At 38.9% G+C, this 21,492-nt stretch overlaps 1 protein-coding gene across 3 annotated transcripts in view; it reads left to right on the forward strand.

Annotated features, from left to right (window-relative positions):
- LOC126236747 (peroxisome biogenesis factor 1) overlaps window positions 1-21,492 on the forward strand; it is a 404,197-nt gene that overhangs the window by 99,621 nt on the left and 283,084 nt on the right. For all 3 annotated transcript variants that reach the window (XR_007544978.1, XM_049946282.1, XM_049946283.1), the window contains 3 exons: window positions 5,430-5,719; window positions 5,798-5,916; window positions 15,077-15,184. Coding sequence is in view for 2 of the 3 variants with exons in the window: in XM_049946282.1 (XP_049802239.1) it covers window positions 5,430-5,719; window positions 5,798-5,916; window positions 15,077-15,184 (517 nt within the window). In the remaining variant the exon portion in view is untranslated. The remainder of the gene's footprint in view (window positions 1-5,429; window positions 5,720-5,797; window positions 5,917-15,076; window positions 15,185-21,492) is intronic.

Here is a 21,492-nt window from a genome sequence, read left to right on the forward strand (position 1 = left end):
CTTGTTGTTCTGTAGTATAAACTATAGAAACTTTGAGTTGTGGAATGTATTATGTATATTTAGCAGTGTTCTCCAACTAATACAGGTACAGTACTTTATTTTTTATGTACAATATACTGGATCAACAATCAAAATCTGAGTACATGCTCTACTTTTCCCTATTGGCATGAGGCTTCTTGACTGTATAGACCCACTAGTTTAGTTTCATATTCTGTATTACAAATAAGTACTGTTTCTGAGAAGGACTATATTTATAATACACTTTCAAAAATCATTTTTACTGCCATCTGTAATTTGTTCCATTGTTTATATTGTTGAATAAACTCTATAATGCTAAAAATTATTTTTTTTTTATTTTTATTTTTTTTTCCCCCCTCTCCAGACAATTGCATTCAGCATGAGAGCACACTTTCGGAGTTATTGATAGAGTGACCCAAATTTGGGGTTTTGGATAGAATAAAATACAAACAGTTCTGAGAGGGCAAAATGCAAGCTTTCGCAGTGTGACATTTCTTTCAAGTAATTTGGGTATAACAGTTGTCAAAAGTTACGCTAAAGGATTAAAATATATTAGCAACGTTAAAATCTACAAATATACAACTCCTCTTCAAAGCTTTGTAACTCACCTACAACATACTAGTGCTGATGCAATTAAAACATGATTCTTCAGAAAAATTGACCATTTCTTATCCAGTCATATGTGAGGAAAATGAACCACAAATTCAGAAAGCACAAAATTCTGTCAGCTCCTTTCTTCTCAAAGAAGGAGTAAGCCATGCAGAAATACTTTGATGTATTGAGACACTGATTACTGACAAGTCAGTGCTCTCAGCAAGAAGTGACGCACAATTATTTAAAAAAAAAAAAGAAAAAAGTTCAGCAATAGTGCAATAGCGAGAAGAATGGAACTGCAGCAAACTAAAATTTTGTACTCAATTCTTAATTATATACTATGTACAAAACCTTTTTTCTGTCATTGTTCCAAAACACAAACACACACACAAAATTCAAGCTTTTGCAACAAACTGTTGCCTCATCAGGAAAGAGGGGAAGGAGAGGGAAAGACGAAAGGATGTGGGTTTTAAGGTAGAGGGTAAGGAGTCATTCCAATCCCGGGAGCGGAAAGACTTACCTTAGGGGGAAAAAAGGACAGGTATACACTCTCGAGCGCGCGCGCGCACCCACCCACACACACCACACACACACACACACACACACACACACACACACACACACACACATATACAGACACAAGCAGACATATTCTTGTCTGCTTGTGTCTGTATATGTGTGGATGGATATGTGTGTGTGTGTGTGTGTGCGAGTGTATACCAGTCCTTTTTTTCCCCTAAGGTAAGTCTTTCCGCTCCCGGGATTGGAATGACTGCTTACCCTCTCCCTTAAAACCCACATCCTTTCGTCTTTCCCTCTCCTTCCCTCTTTTCTGATGAGGCAACAGTTTGTTGCGAAAGCTTGAATTTTGTGTGTGTGTTTGTGTTTGTTTGTGTGTCTGTCGACCTGCCAGCACTTTCATTTGGTAAGTCACATCATCTTTGTTAGGGAAACATTGCACTTGGGAAAAATATATCCGCCAGGCCTCAATCTCTGCTAATTTCAATTTGCCGCCGCTCATACCTCACCCGTCTTTCAACAACATCTTTGCCTCTTTACTTCCGCCCGACTAACATCTCTGCCCAAACTCTTGGCCTTTACAAATGTCTGCTTGTGTCTGTGTGTGTGCGGATGGATATATGTATGTGTGCGAGTGTATACCTGTCACTTTTTTCCTTTTTTCCCCCTAAGGTAAGTCTTTCCGCTCCCGGGATTGGAATGACTCCTTACCCTCTCCCTTAAAACCCACATCCTTTCGTCTTTCCCTCTCCTTCCCTCTTTCCTGATGAGGCAACAGTTTGTTGCGAAAGCTTGAATTTTGTGTGTGTGTTTGTGTGTCTATCGACCTGCCAGCGCTTTCGTTCGGTAAGTCACATCATCTTTGTTTTTATATATATATATATATATATATATATATATATATATATATATACATACACACAAGGAAAGCTGAACTTTAAGCTAAGATTCAAGCATTTGATGAGGAATGTAGGAATCTTCAGTAAATTGTTCTACCAAATTTAGAATTTTAATTTGTTCTAGTTCATATGACAAGTCATTATCTTATTTTTGTGTTACCTGTTTTAAATTGTATACATTTTATAATATTGTTAAATTACTTATAAAATGCCAACTATGGCAGTGTACTAAAAATGAACCATTTTTGCGAGTTTTGTACCATATTTTGTCACTGACAGAAAACAATTAAACTTTAATTGTCTTTAAAATACAAATAAAATTTCAGAATCAAGGAATTTTTGAATCTTTTCTTTGTAACCACCCTGAAGGGGAACTATGATCCAGGGGGGTTGAAATGGTTGATCATCATTGTAGATCATATATGGCCAACTATCCTGAAGTTTTTTCTTGATGGCCCAACATCTGGTCACCTGGGATTCATGAAGACTCGTGATACAATGAGAAGCATGTATCACTTGTCAGGTCTCTACTGATATTTTAGACACTACTCACATGTGAGCCACTGTAAGGAATTCTAGTGATGGAAGCAGGTGCTGCAGTTACCTCTGGGGCTGCTGGTACCAATTCCACATGCAGCAGCACCATGCCACCAAATTGGAATAGACCTCTTGGGGAGTTTCCCAAAGTCGACAAACAGGAATCAGTGGATAGTAGTTTGCACTGACTACCTTGCCTGCTATGCTGTCATCATATCTGTGCTGACTGCTGAAGCTCCAGAAATTGCAGTTTCATTGTAGATGATGTAATTTTGAAGCACGGAGTGTCCCGTGTGATAATCTCTTATCATGCAAAAGAAGTCCACTTGATACTAGTATCAGAGGGAATTTCACATTGTGACATCACCCACAGTGTGACAAGTGCCTATCACTCACAAATAAGTGGTCTTACAGAACAGCTTAATAAGAGTTGACAAACTTGCTCTAAATGTAAACTGATTTCGAACAGTGAGATACCGAAATACTGTACTGCCTGTCGTGATATTCACATGTAATATAGTGAAGTAGGACACTACAGGTTTCACACTTTTCTTCCTGTGCCACAGTTATGGGACTGAAATGACATTGGACATGCTGTTCCTTTTCAACCAGATGGTACTCAGGACGATTATGTGGAATTTCATCACCAGGACCAAAGAAGTAAGATAGCTGACTTATATACAGACCCTTGGTGCCCAGGAGAAAGATCAAGAGCACTATAACACAAAGACCATCCAGTGAGATGAGGTCATTTGACAAACTTCTGAAATAGCAGGTGGCTGTTTTTCCAGGAGAGGGAGCAATGCTGCTGGTTCTGCATGCAGTGTGGCATAACTGTTAGCATCACTGGCTGGTGTGCTGCTGTTCGTCAGTTCAAACCAGCAATTAATTGTTATTTAGCATTTATCCTTTCTGAAAGGTTCTTGAAAGTTCTTATGTTTGTAATCTTTGTATATTCTGGAATAGTCACTGTTCATATAAATAGCAGCGTTCTCTGTCCAGGAGTCTAGTTCTGTTCTCCTCTCTTCCGAAATTACAATGGTGTTTGTAATAAATGTGCTTTCAGTACTAATTGCTGTACTTGATTGATGCTCTTGTTTTCGGATTCAGACTAGTGTCTGGTTAAGATGTGACAATATGACGACGAATGTCATTTAATAAGAATCGAAGAATGTCATTTAATAAGGATTTTTTCACAATTCATCTGGATGAAAACAGAATTATGTTCCAGAAACATTTGAGGTGAACAGCTTGGTTTCCTCACCCTGTATTTTCAGGTACCCAGCCAACTTTATTGTGTTCCTATTAATAATAATTTGTTGACTGACCTAGTCCTCTTAATCAGGAATTGAAAGTGATAGCTTAAATGTTCTCACAGCACTAGATGAAGACATAAAAATATCAGTTAATAATAAAAGTCCATCATTTTCCGTATGGGCTGTTGGTTCTTCAATTTGATAATCAAGTTTGAATTTCTGTGTTGCATGACAAAAATCTGTGACTAATATAAAAAGATTTTGAAGTACCTGGCATACACACTTTTCTCCTATTCTCCTGAAAATCTTCAGTGGTCTGAAAAAACATAATTTTGAACAGTTGTTATTTAAGAGATTTTGGTGTTATCCACATTTTACACATTATAAACAACTTTTTGCAAACATTGTTCATCCAATTTTACATGGTGTAGGTCAAGATGGTGTAGTGTGATGCTGATTGGGTAAGTCTCAGACTACAAATCCAAAGGTTCAGGGTTAAATCCTGTTGGTCATAGGATTTTTTACTTACTACATTTTCATCTCTGCATTGCTTTGTACATCTGAAAAATGCAGAGTTGTACCTAAAGTCAGAATCTATATTAAATTTTAGTTTCCCCTATTGAATGTCTGGATAATTTAGTTCAAAAGTTGGAGGAAGATGCAAGTACTTAAACTCCAATAGGGCCATTTGTAGTAAGGCACAGTAGTATTAAGATTAAGCTTTTTTCTGGAGAACAGCTTAATCATAAGTACTAGATCCAACATTTTGCTATCATGTCTTCACCTGGCACACAATGTTGCATTTAAGTGGTGTATTTGTGCGTATTGTGTTGTTCGTAAAATTTGTTGGAAACAGTGTAATGGTGTGGGACAGGTCAATAAGATTTTGAGCCGGCCGCGATGGTCTCACGGTTCTAGGCGCTCAGTCCGGAACCGCGCGACTGCTACGGTCGCAGGTTCGAATCCTGCCTCGGGCATGGATGTGTGTGATGTCCTTAGGTTAGTTAGGTTTAAGTAGTTCTAAGTTCTAGGGGACTTATGACCACAGCAGTTGAGTCCCATAGTGCTCAGAGCCATTTGAACCAATAAGATTTTGTTGTTTCATGCTGTATCTAAACATCTGCAACTCTTGACAAACAGTTCATTCAAGAGAAAACATTATTTATTATTTTTTGTTTTAAATATTCAGTACTTGGAGCTACAATTCTTGGAGCTATGACTCTTTGAAGTAAATACCAGATAGCCTGTCTGGACATAAATTACTTTTATTTAATTAATTATATTCACAGCGTACTGTATTTGGTTATTGGTGATGAGCATTGGTTCTTCAAAGACATTAGTTCTCGGATTTACATGTTTATTTGTAAGTAGTCAAAATGATAATTCATGACAAGTATTTCTTATGTTAATCTTTTTCTTTTGTCTGTTATACAAATTACCATGCACTTGTTAGATCTGTTTGTACTCCATATATTCTTTTATAGTGCTGCTTTTAGTGTGTCCTATGTGTGTGGAATAATAAAAATTAGATGAACATGTAGTTTTGTATTATACTTTTAAATAATACAACCAAAAGTGTTGCAAGTGGCTTTTTATTTCTTTATAGGAAGAAAGTGATGAAAGTGCGCCAAAGTTATTTCAGACATTTGTGCAGAAGTACAGCAAGAAACATGGCATTCTTCTAAATTCCGAGACATTATTTCCTCTAAGTGCTATTATGCCAAAGAAGACTGTATTGGTAAAAATTATTCCTGACAAATTGGAGTACTGTATCTTAAACTCAGAATCTATGAAGAAGTGTGCTGTGAAGGTTACTGAATTCTGTGAGAGAACACCAGAGATTGAAAAAGATGATGAAAGTAAACTTTTGTCAAAAAGTAATAGAATTTTTGCTGAGTAAGTAATGCTGATGGTAATTATCACTTTTCTACTTCGGTGTGATGTTTTCTTCTTATTACTGCTATTGTTCTACAGGTGGCAGAGGGATATACTAAATGAAGGTTTAACTACACTGGAGGTTGGATTGCAGTTAGGAAGTTCATTGCCTCCAGAAATGTGGCCAAATCTGATACTACAAAACATACTTATTGTTGGTATGTAGTAATTTCAATTACACTGTTTCATTTTATGCAGAGTATTAGGTTCCACAAATGTGTAGTATTCCACATTTGCTGATGATAATTTTCTGCAATTATCAAAGATTAGACAGTGCCATATGACACAAGAAAAATAGCAGTATTCTCTGTGGGTTGTCTGAAATTGTCCAACAATAACCAGATGTTTGAGGATTTCTCCATAGTTAGAATAAAACTGTAGGTACTCTTAAGAAGAAAGTGGAGTAGGCTAAAACAGAGATAAAAAGAATCATAAAATGTCAAGGAAAGGTTACACAAACATACAATTATGGGGGAGGGGAGGCTTTGGGAACATGAAATGAGGCACCTACCATTACTATAGTGGTGTGCGCATAAGAAGGTGATTTAAAAACAAAGATGATGTGACTTACCGAACAAAAGCGCTTGCAGGTCGATAGACACACAAACACACACACAAAATTCAAGCTTTTGCAACAAACTGTTGCCTCATCAGGAAAGAGGGGATGGAGAGGGAAAGACGAAAGGATGTGGGTTTTAAGGGAGAGGATAAGGAGTCATTCCAATCCCAGGAGCGGAAAGACTTACCTTAGGGGAAAAAAAGGACTGGTATACACTCGCACACACACACACATATCCATCCACACATATACAGACACAAGCAGACATATTTAATATGTCCTCTCCCTTAAAACCCACATCCTTTCATCTTTCCCTCTCCTTCCCCTCTTTCCTGATGAGGCAACAGTTTGTTGCGAAAGCTTGAATTTTGTGTGTGTGTTTGTGTTTGTGTTTGTTTGTGTGTCTATCGACCTGCCAGCGCTTTCGTTCGGTAAGTCACATCATCTTTGTTTTTAGATATATTTTTCCCACGTGGAATGTTTCCCTCTATTATATTAAGAAGGTGATTTAGTAGATGCATTCTGCACAGAACGATAGGGGGCGTCACCAAGTGTGAGTGCCCTCCCTCCCTCCCTCAAACTGTCTCTGACACTTCTTAATGTAATGCTTGCAATGTTTGCTTTGTGCCACCTGTAATGAACACCACATCTAAACTAACATGAAAAGTCTTCACTTAAAACTTCCGGGCTGATAGGCCGTGGTCGAAGTATAAAACTGTCTCCTGACGTTTCGTCTCCGACTGCGGGAGACATCCTCGGAGGTAAAGCGGCTTTACCTCTGAGGATGTCTCCTGCAGTCGGAGACGAAACGTCAGGAGACAGTTTTATACTTCGACCACGGCCTATCAGCCCGGAAGTTTTAAGTGAAGACAATACCGGCCGTGAAAGTTTACATTGTATGATCTAACATGAAAATTAATGCTAAATGTTTCATGTCCATCCAGAAGTGCAGAGTTGGCCGGTGATGGCTGAAGTGATCAATATAGCAAAAATCTACTAATGCCAGTATTGCTGACCCCTGTTTTGATGACAAGTAAGATAGATTCCCCCTACACGTCAGTCAGGGCCTTGAAGTTGGCATAGTATGACGCTGAAACTGGTTGATAAATAAAATAAGGTGGAAACTAGACAGCTGAAAGGTGTTTAATTTGACATCCTCTCTAGAAAATCTGAGTCCCGTAACCATCTCTAAAAAGATGGGCATACAGAGACTTAAAAATTGCAAGTTCTTATTTAGACTGAATTTCAGTGGAATTATTATTCAGATTACTTTTTTGGCTGTTGTGGTTCCATTGGTGTTACTAGCTTTCATTAGGGTGCTGTTAATTAAAACTTTCAGTTAACTGAAGTTAGCACTACAGTTCACCACATCCAAAAACCTGCAAGTTAACACTTATACTTGAGAAGGTGACCTATGCCATTTGAAGCTTAAAAATTTTGATTTACCTGTAATTACCTAAAACTGTTTGTCCTCCATGATAATTAAACTTGAAGTTCATAAGCAGCCCAATTTTTCCATTGCAGATTTTGTCAAAACCACTGCTAGATTCTGAACTTTAAGTACATACTTTTCTTACCTTAATTTTTCTGTACACAATGACATGCAGCATTGATTGATTAACTCACTAACTAATAATTTCATGCAATTTACTCTAATTTGCTATATGGTGCTCATTCATATAATTAAGGGGATTCACATTGCGTAAGGATAATAGTGAACGTATATGTTTCTAAATTTCTAGCCAACAATATTTTCTGTAAATCAAAATCACATTAGTTCTTGTAGTTCATCAAAAACAGTAAAATCCAACTTATATGAATTTTAAAGCATTAAATAATTTTGTAAAATAAGTTTAGTCGTACACCAGTCTTACAAATATGTTTGTTCTGTATATGAAAATATATGTGCTGATCACTTTGAAACTCAGCAATTCTAATTTTTTGTGGCTAGGATCACACGGCTAGGGAAATATGGACTCTATATGGCTTTGGCACAACTTAGCAGCGCTTATGGTCGTGGCTAGAGTTTGGATGCATTTACAATTAGAATTTCTTTTTATTTGTTGATTTTCCATGTTTTCTGTGGAGAAAGTGTGTGTTGTATACATGAGATTCACCAGATGTTACCACAGTGACTAAGTACAATCATGTATAATGAAATTAAAGTGGTAATTGAATATTGACATTATTGAAGAACATTGTTTTAGCTGTGGAACTGTAAATTTGCATAAAAGAATAGCTCATGAAACAATGCTCACATTCAGTCTACTGCTAAAATTGCACTGATATTGAGACATGTTTTGGAAAGGATTAATATCAAGGAGCACAACAGACTATAATTGTCAACTTTATTTGCAATTAACCAAAAAACCTTAAGTTCAGCTACACCTCAAGCTTTCATGAGTAAATCGAGCAAATGAACTCATATGACTTGTTGAAGTTGATGATATGAACTGCAGTGAGTGGAAAGAGAAAGGAAGCATAACATATTGTTGTAAGCAGAAATGAGCATTATTTGAATAAATTTCTTTCGAGATAATTATTTGAGTAAGTGAATCATTCAGACAAATTTATTTGTGAATAAATTATTTGTGACTTAAATAATGAATAATGTAGAATGCCACTATATTTTCATTGTTTACTTCTTGTAGTAGATTCTATGGCTAGTGTTTCTCCCCTTGGCTCAGTGCAGTTTCTGTTTGACAAATAGCTTATTAACGGTTTGTACAGCAACCTGCTTCACTGGGTAAAGTTCCAGACTACACAACTAAATGTTTGGGGTTGAATCCCCCATTGGTCCTACAATTTTCTGTGTTCTTATTGCATCTTTCACCTGTAACAAATGACAAAAATGCCAAATCGAGTTGTACCATGTTTCGGGTACATGCTGAAAATTTACGTCCACCTCCAACTGGCTGTGTAAATCAGTTCAATGGTCAGAGAAAGTCAAGAGTACATGACATTGCCTATGGTTAAGTCAGCATAAGTTGATTGCTGACAGTTGCAAGGGAGTGGATGTGGCAGCTTTGCGCATCTTCAATGCTGAAAGCTGGCAACCATGCTCCAAGCCTTAGGGATTTTCTTACGTTGTCATGACTTATAGTAAAGCACTGCAGTGTTCAGACCCACCTTCAGGTTGAGCACATCTTTACTATCTTCAGTGCATAACAAATAAAACTTTAAAATGCTTAGCAGTTACATTACTGACATGTCCCTGTTCAACTCTCCCTGCACCTGCCAGTACGGTGTTGTCAAACACCCTGTCTAGAGTTGCCCTCAAATATGCACAGACCAAAATTTTCCCAACCCTCTCAAATTTTTTTAAAATCATTCCAGGAGAGACACTGGGTTTGGGCTCATAAAAGAAACACAGTATTGCAGCACCCTTGTAATTTTTTTATCAATGAAGTGTCAAGAGACTATTGGAAGACTTTTCCGCCTTTCTACAATAACTGCAGTTATTGCAGCAATCAGTGTCTTACCCACAATTTAAAAACAAGTAGAACACCTATATTCTATCCATGACAAAGGGAGGCATACAACAAACTACTGACATGTAATAGCCAAAGAAGTTACAAAGAAAGCAGGTCGTGAGTTTCAAATTATGATATGATGTAAAAAGAAGATTTCATGCAGAATGTGATTTGAGAAATGAAGCTAACATGGAACCAGAATGAATTATTTGCCAAAAATGTCAGCAGAATTGATGAACTCTCAATTTTTGCTGAAGAAGGTTGTGAGCTGAAATTAATATTTCATTATCACAGTGTTGTTGTTGTGGTCTTCAGTACAGAGACTGGTTTGATGCAGATCTCCCTGCTATTCTATCCTGTGCAAGCTTCTTCATCTCCCAGTACCTACTGCAACCTACATCCTTCTGAATCTGCCTAGTGTATTCATCTCTTGGTCTCCCTCTATGATTTTTACCTTCCACACTGCCCTCCAATACTAAATTGGTGATCCCTCGATGCCTCAGAACATGTCTTACCAACCGATCCCTTCTTCTAGTCAAGTTGTGCCACAAACTCCTCTTCTCCCCAGTCCTATTCAATACCTCCTCATTAGTTATGTGATCTACGCATCTAATCTTCAGCATTCTTCTGTAGCACCACATTTCGAAAGCTTCTATTCTCTTCTTGTCCAAACTATTTATCGTTCATGTTTCACTTCCATACATGGCTACACTCCATACAAATACTTTCAGAAATGACTTCCTGACACTTAAATCAATACTCGATGTTAACAAATTTCTCTTCTTCAGAAACGCTTTCCTTCCCATTGCCAGTCTACATTTTATATCATCTCTACTTCAACCATCATCAGTTATTTTGCTTCCAAATAGCAAAACTCCTTTACTACTTTAAGTGTCTCATTTCCTAATCTAATTCCCTCAGCATCACCCGACTTAATTCGACTACATTCCATTATCCTCATTTTGCTTTTGTTGAAGTTCATATTATACCCTCCTTTCATGACACTGTCCATTCCGTTCGACAGCTCTTCCAAGTCCTTTGCTGTTTCTGACAGAATTACAATGTCATCAGCGAACCTCGAAGTTTTTATTTCTTCTCCATGGATTTTAATACCTACTCCAAATTGTTTCCTTCACTGCTTGCTCAATATACAGATTGAATAACATCGGGGATAGGCTACAACCCTGTCTCACTCCCTTCCCAACCACTGCTTCCCTTTCATGTCCCTCGACTCTTATAACTGCCATCTGCTTTCTGTACAAATAGTAAATAGTCTTTCGCTCCCTGTATTTTACCCCTGCCACTTTCAGAATTTGAAAGAGAGTATTCCAGTCAACATTGTCAAAAGCTTTCTCTAAGTCTACAAATGCCAGAAACGTAGGTTTGCCTTTCCTTAAGATAAGTTGTAGGGTCAGTATTGCCTTACGTGTTCCAGTATTTCTTCGGAATCCAAACTGATCTTCCCCGAGGTTGTCTTCCAATAGTTTTTCCATTCATTTGTAAAGAATTCGCGTTAGTATTTTGCAGCTGTGACTTATTAAACTGATAGTTCAGTAATTTTCACATCTGGCAACACCTGCTTTCTTTGGGATTGGAATTATTATATTCTTCTTGAAGTCTGTGGGTATTTCGCCTGTCTCGTACATCTTGCTCACCAGATGGTAGAGTTTTGTCAGGACTGGCTCTCCCAAGGCTGTCAGTAGTTCTAATGGAATGTTGTCTACTCCCGGGGCCTTGTTTCGACTCAGGTCCTCCAGTGCTCTATCAAACTCTTCACGCAGTATTGTATCTCCCATTTCATCTTCATCTACATCCCCTTCCATTTCCATAATATTGTCCTCAAGTACATTGCCCTTGTATAGACCCTCTATATACTACTTCCACCTTTCTGCTTTCCCTTCTTTGCTTAGAACTGGGTTTCCACCTGAGCTCTTGATATTCATACAAGTGGTTCTCTTTTCTCCAAAGGTCTCTTTAACTTTGCTGTAGGCAGTATCTATCTTACCCCTAGTGAGATAAGCCTCTACATCCTTACATTTGTCCCTGCTTAGCCATTTTGCACTTCCTGTCAATCTAATTTTTGAGATGTTTGTATTCCATTTTGCCTGCTTCATTTACTGCATTTTTATATTTTCTCCTTTCATCAATTAAATTCAATATTTCTTCTGTTACCCAAGGATTTCTACTTGCCCTCGTCTTTTTACCTACTTGATCCTCCACTGCCTTCACTACTTCATCCCTCAAAGCTACCCATTCTTCTTCTATTGTATTTGTTTCCCCCATTCCTGTCAATTGTTCCCTTCTGCTCTCCCTGAAACTCTGTACAGCCTCTGGGCTTAGTCACAATATAAACATGAATTCAGGAGATGTCACACACCAATATCTTATCTTCTGTGCACGTATAGAATGTATTTCTTTACCATCACAAAGGCAAGTCTTTGAAAATCAAATAAAGTTTCTGATGTAATGTTTGGAAAAAAAAGTTGTTTTGAAAACAAATTCAAAAGAAACAGAAAATGCATCCATTGGACGAAGAATTGGGCAATAAACGGCATGGGTTTTAAAATTTATCTATTGTTCATAATACTTTTTATTCACAGTTGATGAAGCTTTTTTATTTGTGTGAGTGAGTAGTGTTTTGAATAATATTTGTTATTGACAAATAGTTAATAACAATTTATATCTATATCCATATTTTCATGTGCATTAATTTCGCCCAACTCTGGTGTTAAGTGAAGCACATTGCGCATGCACACACTGCGAACTCCTGGCCTGTGTGCAAGTGAATTCAAGTGCATGAATTCCACATCACTGTGAACAAGTACCTGTACCAGTCACCTTGCACATGCGCAAGTGCTCACACGTCTGTCATTAACATCAGTAATCTTTGACAACTTCTGCGGATATTTGCAAAGTGTATTCACACTCTGTCTGACACACTGCAGGTGCTTGGAGGGCAAGTGGATAGGCCACGTGTTTGCATGTCTTTAGCACCATTCCTCCCCTAAGACACATAAGTACTGAGTCCTGAGGTATTGTTGCTGGTAAATTATGACATCATTGTCTCAAAGTCCCGATCTTTTCAAAGTGTCAGGGCTACTGCAGTCCTTTCTGTGCCAAGGCTGTGTAGCAACCTTGCCTTTCAGGATACCCAGGTGATGACTTTTGCAGTGTCAGCATAGTAAGAATATGGCTTCTTGTGCAAAAGCACATACCCCCTACCCCTGAGGTTTCTTGCGACACTCTGCTATGACTTTTTTCTGCTAAGTCAATCATGGGACTCTTCTGCTAGGCTAAGTCTGCAATCTTTGGGCTTTGTCCAACAGAACTTAAATCTGAAGGGGAGGGGGGGGGGGGTGGCAGCTGACCTCCTTCCCAGCATGTGAAGTTGTCATGTTGCTGGTACATGTCCACCAGGTGATAGCTGTGTGGTTTGGCAGTATCATTCATCTCATGGAATTCATGTTCCCCCTATAATTATCTTCTCACATTAAACACCTATCATCATACCACAACCGCAATACCGTGTCATTCTCCATCTCAGCCATATGACTATGGAACGCGCTCCCCTGTGATCTGCGTCTTATCCAGAACCACTCAACATTCAAGAGGCAACTCAAAACTTACATATTGGGGATGGTATAGCCACCACTGTTGTGCCCCTCTCATCTCTTTCTTTCTCCTCTCCATCATAGCTTCAAATTTTACCATTCTATTTCTCTTCCTCTAACCTAGCTACCTCTTCTATATCTCTATTCTATCGTCTTATGTCTCTGCTTAATGTGAATAACTTACAAGGTGCAAGAACATAACGAGAAAATTCCCAACTAGCAATAGGACTGACATTCATAAAAGAAAAATATGTTTACTTTCATATACATAGTCATTACCATTATTATTATTAATTGTTATAATTTTTTTACTGTTATAATTATCTGTGTACTAATGTTGTAATCTCTATTTTTTTTCTTTAACATTAATACTGTATAACACGTGGTATGTCCATAATGTTCTGTACAAACTGAAATTCGTTCAATCTGAGTGTGCCTGGTTTGGTGTAAAGAGAGGGCCTGAAGGCCCTAATCTTGCCAGGTAAAATAAATGCATAAATAAATATATACCATGAGAAAATGCATATAACAATGTGCTATGTTTTACCAAAAACAACATTGCCAGCTGCCCTTCCTCAACTACTGGCAGTTGAGGTGTGTAATGTGTGTCAAGGGATACATCATATTATAGTATGTTGAGAATTGCATTGCAAACTGGTGAGTGAGGAGATTCAGAGGCAAGACACTGGACTTGCATTCAGGATGATGGCAGTTCAGTTCTATTTTTGGCCAAACAGATTTAGGTTTTTTGTGGTTTTCCAAAAATCACCTAAGGGAATATCAGAATGGTTCTTTTGAAAAAGAGTACAGCCAATTTCCCTCTCAGTCCCTCCCCATTCCAACCTTTCCTCCATCTCTAATGATCTCTTCATCAAGATAACATTGAACTTTAATACTGTTCCTATGCTCTCCAAGCTGTGAACTGTGATTTCCTGGGAACAGGGCGACACCCCAATATTCCTGGATCCACTCGTGGTAGGCAAGGCACGATATTCTCCTGCCCATGCTGTGCTTTTGTTCAAGGGGATTTAATTGATGATGTTGACAAGCATCCAGAGGAATTTCAAGAACCTGTTAATGCATAGTTTGATGGCGATTGTGTAACTTAGGGACTGGCATGAGGTTTCCAGCCCGGTCAGGTCCTGTGCTGGGTGACTATTTAATCAGTTAGGGCAGCAGTGATGTTACTAGTGGTCAGCCGTAGTTTATCATTACGTTGCCCATACTGCTGTTGAATGTTTCCTTCCTACTGAAAATTTCTCATAAAAAGACACTATAGGTGGCACACATCTCTTTTTTTTTTCACTTTGTTCTGACTGACCAACCTCTAATCCATCCATGATCTGTCTGTGTATAATGTCGTCCAGATGTGTTTCTTCTACCATCCTACTTCAGTGGCACCTAGAACAACTATATCCAACAAGTCTGCCCATGCCGACTGTTGTAGGAACACCAAGCAGTTTAAGATAGACATGCCATATTTGTCACGTTTGTCCCACTACCGTTCAGTAACCCAGTTTCCCAAAATATTATTTATCTATGGATATGAGCTAGCAATCAAAGAATTGTATGCAAAATCAGGTAGTAGGTGCTTTTAGGAAGAATAGTACTTTATCTTCAGGTCTTCCCAGTGAGTGTGTAATTGCACATTTAACTTATTCTTTCACATTTTCAGGTAAAAGTGGTTCTGGACGAAGCACCATTGCGAAGATGCTATGCAATGAAGTAAGGGAATCACCATATTATATTCATGTTGTGGAACTTTACTGCAAGCATTTGAGAGGTTTGTGAGCAGCATGCAAGAATTATTTTCTAAATTCTTTTGTTCGAAAGCATATGTGGATCTCAATAATTTCTCTGTTGATTTCATTCTATTGTTTATTTTGCTGTCAAATGTTACACAAGATGTGTCTAACAAATGTCTTCTATCATGGAATGAGTGTTATTTCTGTGTACCTTTGATGCATCAGTGCATTTTTAAAGCTTATCCCCATTGTAAATGAAAAATTTGTTGAAATTAATTATTGTAATAAATGGGAAATTGTGGCCACATAATACATTCATGTACAACAGTGGGCCAGTATGTACACTTTTTCATTAATTATTCTACACAGTTAATTGTTGCATGAGTAACTGTTTACGTATATTTGAGCTCATAAAATTGTATGAAAATATTTGACATGGATTGGAAGGGTGGTCATGGAGGAGGGTAGGAGGAATGGATCCATGGCAGGCAGTTCTACTGTCATAACTGAGATATGTGATATGTATGCTGTTGGTATTAATTCATTTCCAAGGCATTTGTTGTGACAATCATGATTTGAGGTGGAAGTAGAGTTGACATGATGTAGATGTGTTACTAGATATAACAGTAGGCCTTTGAATTTCATTGGGTCTACTATGTTGTGTGAAAAATAATCTACAGCTTCAAAAACTGGGTGTATGAATTGTTTGAATTTGGCATGTCATATATTGCAAAAATTGTAAAAACTGTTGAACAAAGTGGTAAAAAACACTTTTTACATGTGACTAAAGCAACCAACAAAATAAGCTGTCAACAAACACTGCCTCACCTGTGAACATGGAATGAAATGTAAAAATATGAGCATTGAGTTGCAGACAACAAATTTCTGGAGCAGTGCAATAACAAGAGGCAACTGAGATTAGAGTTATAGATAATTTAATCAAAAATGACAGAGGCTTTAGCTTAAGTAATATGGATTCCTGCACTCATTTTACTTCAGTTACATCAGACAAAATTGTTGTGTTATTAGGTAAATGCTTATTAAGTGACTTCTTAGTGAAGGGTTTTGCCTTGTGACATTTTTCTTACTTAAACATGTTTATGTTTTGGTACAGCCTTGCTTTTGGATTTCAATTTGTTTATTGTCCTGTTCCATTTGTCAACAAATTGCTAGGGTGGTGAGCAGCATGTACCATTCACAGCCTGGTTGAAGTCCAAACAATGAGTGATGAAATCTGCATTCAACACTTGACGAAAACAGCTGAAGAAATTGTCAAGATATTGTGTAGAGAGAAAATCACAACCCAACAACAAACCCAAAAACTTGTAAACCAAAACTGAAACCTTTGCTGAGGTTTCAGAAATGTCCAATTTAGTGGTAGCTGAGGCTGGGAGGGAGAGTCAGCAAGGGGACAGGAAAGGAGTACGATATGTGTGAACTCACCCTGGGGTGAAGTGGAGATGAATGAGATGGAGGAGTAGTTTTTCGGAGGGTGGAGGAGTTGGAGGATGGAGGAGATGAACAGAGAGAGAATGTAGAGAGGAGAGTCTAGTATATCTACATCTACATCTACATCCATACTCCGCAAGCCACCTGACGGTGAGTGGCGGAGGGTACCTCTATCGGTTCTCCCTTCTATTCCAGTCTCGTATCGTTCGTGGAAAGAAGGATTGTCGGTATGCTTCTGTGTGGGCTCTAATCTCTCTGATTTTATCCTCATGGTCTCTTCGCGAGATATACGTAGGAGGGAGCAATATACTGCTTGACTCTTCGGTGAAGGTATGTTCTCGAAACTTTAACAAAAGCCCGTACCGACCTACTGAGCGTCTCTCCCGCAGAGTCTTCCACTGGAGTTTATCTATCATCTCCGTAACGCTTTCGTGATTACTAAATGATCCTGTAACGAAGCGCGCTGCTCTCCGTTGGATCTTCTCTATCTCTTCTATCAAGCCTATCTGGTATGGATCCCACACTGCTGAGCAGTATTCAAGCAGTGAGCGAACAAGCGTACTGTAACCTACTTCCTTTGTTTTCGGATTGCATTTCCTTAGGATTCTTCCAATGACTCTCAGTCTGGCATCTGCTTTACCGACGATCAACTTTATATGATCATTCCATTTTAAATCACTCCTAATGCGTACTCCCAGATAATTTATGGAATTAACTGCTTCCTGTTGCTGACCTGCTATTTTGTAGCTAAATGATAAGGGATCTATCTTTCTATGTATTCGCAGCACATTACACTTGTCTACATTGAGATTCAATTGCCATTCCCTGCACCATGCGTCAATTCGCTGCAGATCCCCTTGCATTTCAGTACAATTTTCCATTGTTACAACCTCTCGATACACCACAGCATCATCCGCAAAAAGCCTCAGTGAACTTCCGATGTCATCCACAAGGTCATTTATGTATATTGTGAATAGCAACGGTCCTATGACACTACCCTGCGGCACTCCTGAAATCACTCTTACTTCGGAAGACTTCTCTCCATTGAGAATGGCATGCTGCGTTCTGTTATCTAGGAACTCTTCAATCCTATCACACAATTGGTCTGATAGTCCATATGCTCTTACTTTGTTCATTAAACGACTGTGGGAAACTGTATCGAACGCCTTGCGGAAGTCAAGAAACACAGCATCTACCTGTGAACCCGTGTCAATGGCCCTCTGAGTCTCGTGGACGAATAGCGCGAGCTGGGTTTCGCACGACCGTCTTTTTCGAAACCCATGCTGATTCCTACAGAGTAGATTTCTAGTCTCCAGAAAAGTCGTTATAATCGAACATAATACGTGTTCCAAAATTGTACAACTGATCGACGTTAGAGATATAGGTCTGTAGTTCTGCACATATGTTCGACGTCCCTTCTTGAAAACGGGGATGACCTGTGCCCTTTTCCAATCCTTTGGAACGCTACGCTCTTCTAGAGACCTACGGTACACCGCTGCAAGAAGGGGGGCAAGTTCCTTCGCGTACTCTGTGTAAAATCGAACTGGTATCCCATCAGGTCCAGCGGCCTTTCCTCTTTTGAGCGATTTTAATTGTTTCTCTATCCCTCTGTCATCTATTTCGATATCTACCATTTTGTCATCTGTGCGACAATCTAGAGAAGGAACTACAGTGCACTCTTCCTCTGTGAAACAGCTTTGGAAAAAGACATTTAGTATTTCAGCCTTTAGTCTGTCATCCTCTGTTTCAGTACCATTTTGGTCACAGAGTGTCTGGACATTTTGTTTTGATCCACCTACCGCTTTGACACAAGACCAAAATTTCTTAGGATTTTCTGCCAAGTCAATACATAGAACTTTACTTTCGAAGTCATTGAACGCCTCTCGCATAGCCCTCCTCACACTACATTTCGTTTCACGTAATTTTTGTTTGTCTGCAAGGCTTAGGCTATGTTTATGTTTGCTGTGAAGTTCCCTTTGCTTCTGCAGCAGTTTTCTAACTTGGTTGTTGTACCACGGTGGCTCTTTTCCATCTCTTACGATCTTGCTTGGCACATACTCATCTAACGCATATTGTACGATGGTTTTGAACTTTGTCCACTGATCCTCAACACTATCTATACTTGAGACAAAACTTTTGTGTTAACCCATCAGGTACTCTGTAATCTGCTTTTTGTCACTTTTGCTAAACAGAAAAATCTTCCTACCTTTTTTAATATTTCTATTTACGGCTGAAATCATCGATGCCGTAACCGCTTTATGATCGCTGATTCCCTGTTCTGCGTTAACTGTTTCAAATAGTTCGGGTCTGTTTGTCACCAGAAGGTCTAATATGTTATCGCCACGAGTCGGTTCTCTGTTTAACTGCTCAAGGTAGTTTTCAGATAAAGCACTTAAAATAATTTCACTGGATTCTTTGTCCCTGCCACCCGTTATGAACGTTTGAGCCTCCCAGTCTATATCCGGCAAATTAAAATCTCCACCCAGAACTATAACCTGGTGGGGAAATCTACTTGAAATATTTTCTATATTATCCTTCAGGTGCTCAGTCACAACAGCTGCTGAGCCAGGGGGCCGATAGAGACATCCAATTACCACGTCTGAGCCTGCTTTAACCGTGACCTTCACCCAAATCATTTCACATTTAACATCTCCGTCAATTTCCTTCGATACTATTGCACTTCTTATCGCTATAAACACGCCTCCCCCTTCACTGTCCAGCCTGTCTCTGCGGTATACATTCCAATCTGAGTTTAGGATTTCATTACTGTTTACATCTGGTTTCAGCCAACTTTCTGCCCCTGTGACCGTTTATTAATGAGAGCAGTTCTGGGACCTTTCTATAGACGCTCCTGCAGTTTACTATTAGCACATTAATATTGTTATTCCCTGTTGCATTTTGCCTACCCCTACCTTGCCGCGTCTCAGGAGGCATCTTGTCGGGCCTAGGGAGGGAATTCTCTAACCTAAAAAACCCCCATGTGCACTCCACACGTACTCCGCTACCCTTGTAGCCGCTTCCGGCATGTAGTGCACGCTTGACCTATTCAGGGGGACCCTACATTTCTCCACCCGATAGCGGAGGTCGAGAAATTTGCACCCCAGATCTCCGCAGAATCGTCTGAGCCTCTGGTTTAAGCCTTCCACTCAGCTCCAAACCAGAGGACCGCAATCGGTTCTGGGAACGATATAGACTATATAGAGTAGAGTCTGAGTATAGAGCAGATGAAAGGTGAGAGGGAGGGGATGTAGGAGCAGGGTAGGAGGTGGTGTGGGACAGGGGCTAGTGGAGCTGAAGCCAGGACACTTCTGGTACCGAAGGTTGTATTGTATTGACAATACCCATCTTTATAATTCAGAGAAGGTGGCATTGGAGGGAAAGTGAAATCCACATGGCACTGTTGTGAAGAAGCCATTGATATCAAGCTTCCTATGCTTAGCAGCATGTTCCACCACTGGTAGTCAAATCTGTTCTTAGCTACAGTTTGACAATGGCCAGCTTGTTGATAGTCGTGGCTATATAAAAGGTACAAGAGTTGATATAAAGACATCGGCAGAAGAAAGTAAAGAAAGTTATTGAAATGTTTGGTAATTTTGTGACATCTATGTTCAGTGGTTTTATTTGTCTTTTGGATTTTTTTAGTTTTTTGTGAAAAATGCAAGGAATTGAACATCTTTTTGCTCCTTTGGCAACTTAACAGTTTCCGTAAAGAGAAGCTTGACACAAATGGTGATGAAAAATGAAACAGTGCAAATTATATTCAGAGTGAAACTGAAAAAAAGGTGAAAGCTTCTGTAAATGTTCCAAGTACCAGTAGTCATGGATTTACTTATCATTTCGATTGTAGTAAAAATAAAAGTGAAAAATGATCACAGTAAAAAAAGAAAAATAAGTACTGTAAAAATAGGCTTGAGTGCTGTAGCAAATTCAGATAGTAATATTGTGAAAGCTGTTTGCTAGACTAATTTTTAGCCTTTTCCACTTACCCTGATTTTTTCATTTACAGTTGTTTTTATTCCTGGAAAATCTTCTTTATTTAGATTTGGAAAGCATCTGAAATGTAGCATTTAAAGGCCTAAATCAGGATTCTAATTTTTAAAATTTTCCCTCCTCCTTATTTGCCATGTGATTACTGAAAGTCGCTTCTCGAGGTTGGCAGCTGTGGTAGTACCTCATCTGTGAAGGCCCTGGTAGGACTTTCAGTGTACTTAGCAAGGAATAGCTCAGCTGCTTGTCACTGTGGATGCACCAAGTGTGGGTGGCCAGACCATAAGAGAGAGACTTTTTAGGGTGTAAAGAATGACAGTTATCAAAGTGTAGGTTCTATTGATAATTGGTGGGGTTGATATGGATGAATGTTCTTATGGAGGTATTGTAGAGGAGGAGATCCACAGCCAAGAAGGTGAAACATAGGGTTGAGGAAGACTGGGTGAAGCTCACATGGAAGAGAAGGTGTTGAAACAGTGGAGGATGAGGACTGAGTACCTTGGCTCTGAGTCCAAATCACGAAGATATGATGAGAGAACCTATACCAGAAAAGGGGTTTAGATGTTATGTGGCTTGGAAGATTTCTTTTGCATGGCTCATAAACAGGTTGGCATATGAGGGTGCCACTCAGTTCTCAGTGCCTTTCAGTGGATTTGTTTCTGGGTTTCATCTTGAAGGAGTGGTAGTTATGAGTAAGGATATAGTTGGCTAGACTGCCTTCTGAGAATACCTTACATTCAACCTGACCTCACCTTCTTTTCTCACCCCCATTCTCAAAAATACAAACTTCTTTATCAGAGGAAAGAACATCAATCCACAGTGATAAAAAAATCCAAATTTGAACACTTCTCGACCTCACTGTGTGCTACATGTCTTGCGTGATTTCCTGCACCTTAATGAATTGATTGGT

Source organism: Schistocerca nitens, chromosome 2 (assembly GCF_023898315.1).
Source record: "Schistocerca nitens isolate TAMUIC-IGC-003100 chromosome 2, iqSchNite1.1, whole genome shotgun sequence".
Lineage (NCBI taxonomy): Eukaryota > Metazoa > Arthropoda > Insecta > Orthoptera > Acrididae > Schistocerca > Schistocerca nitens.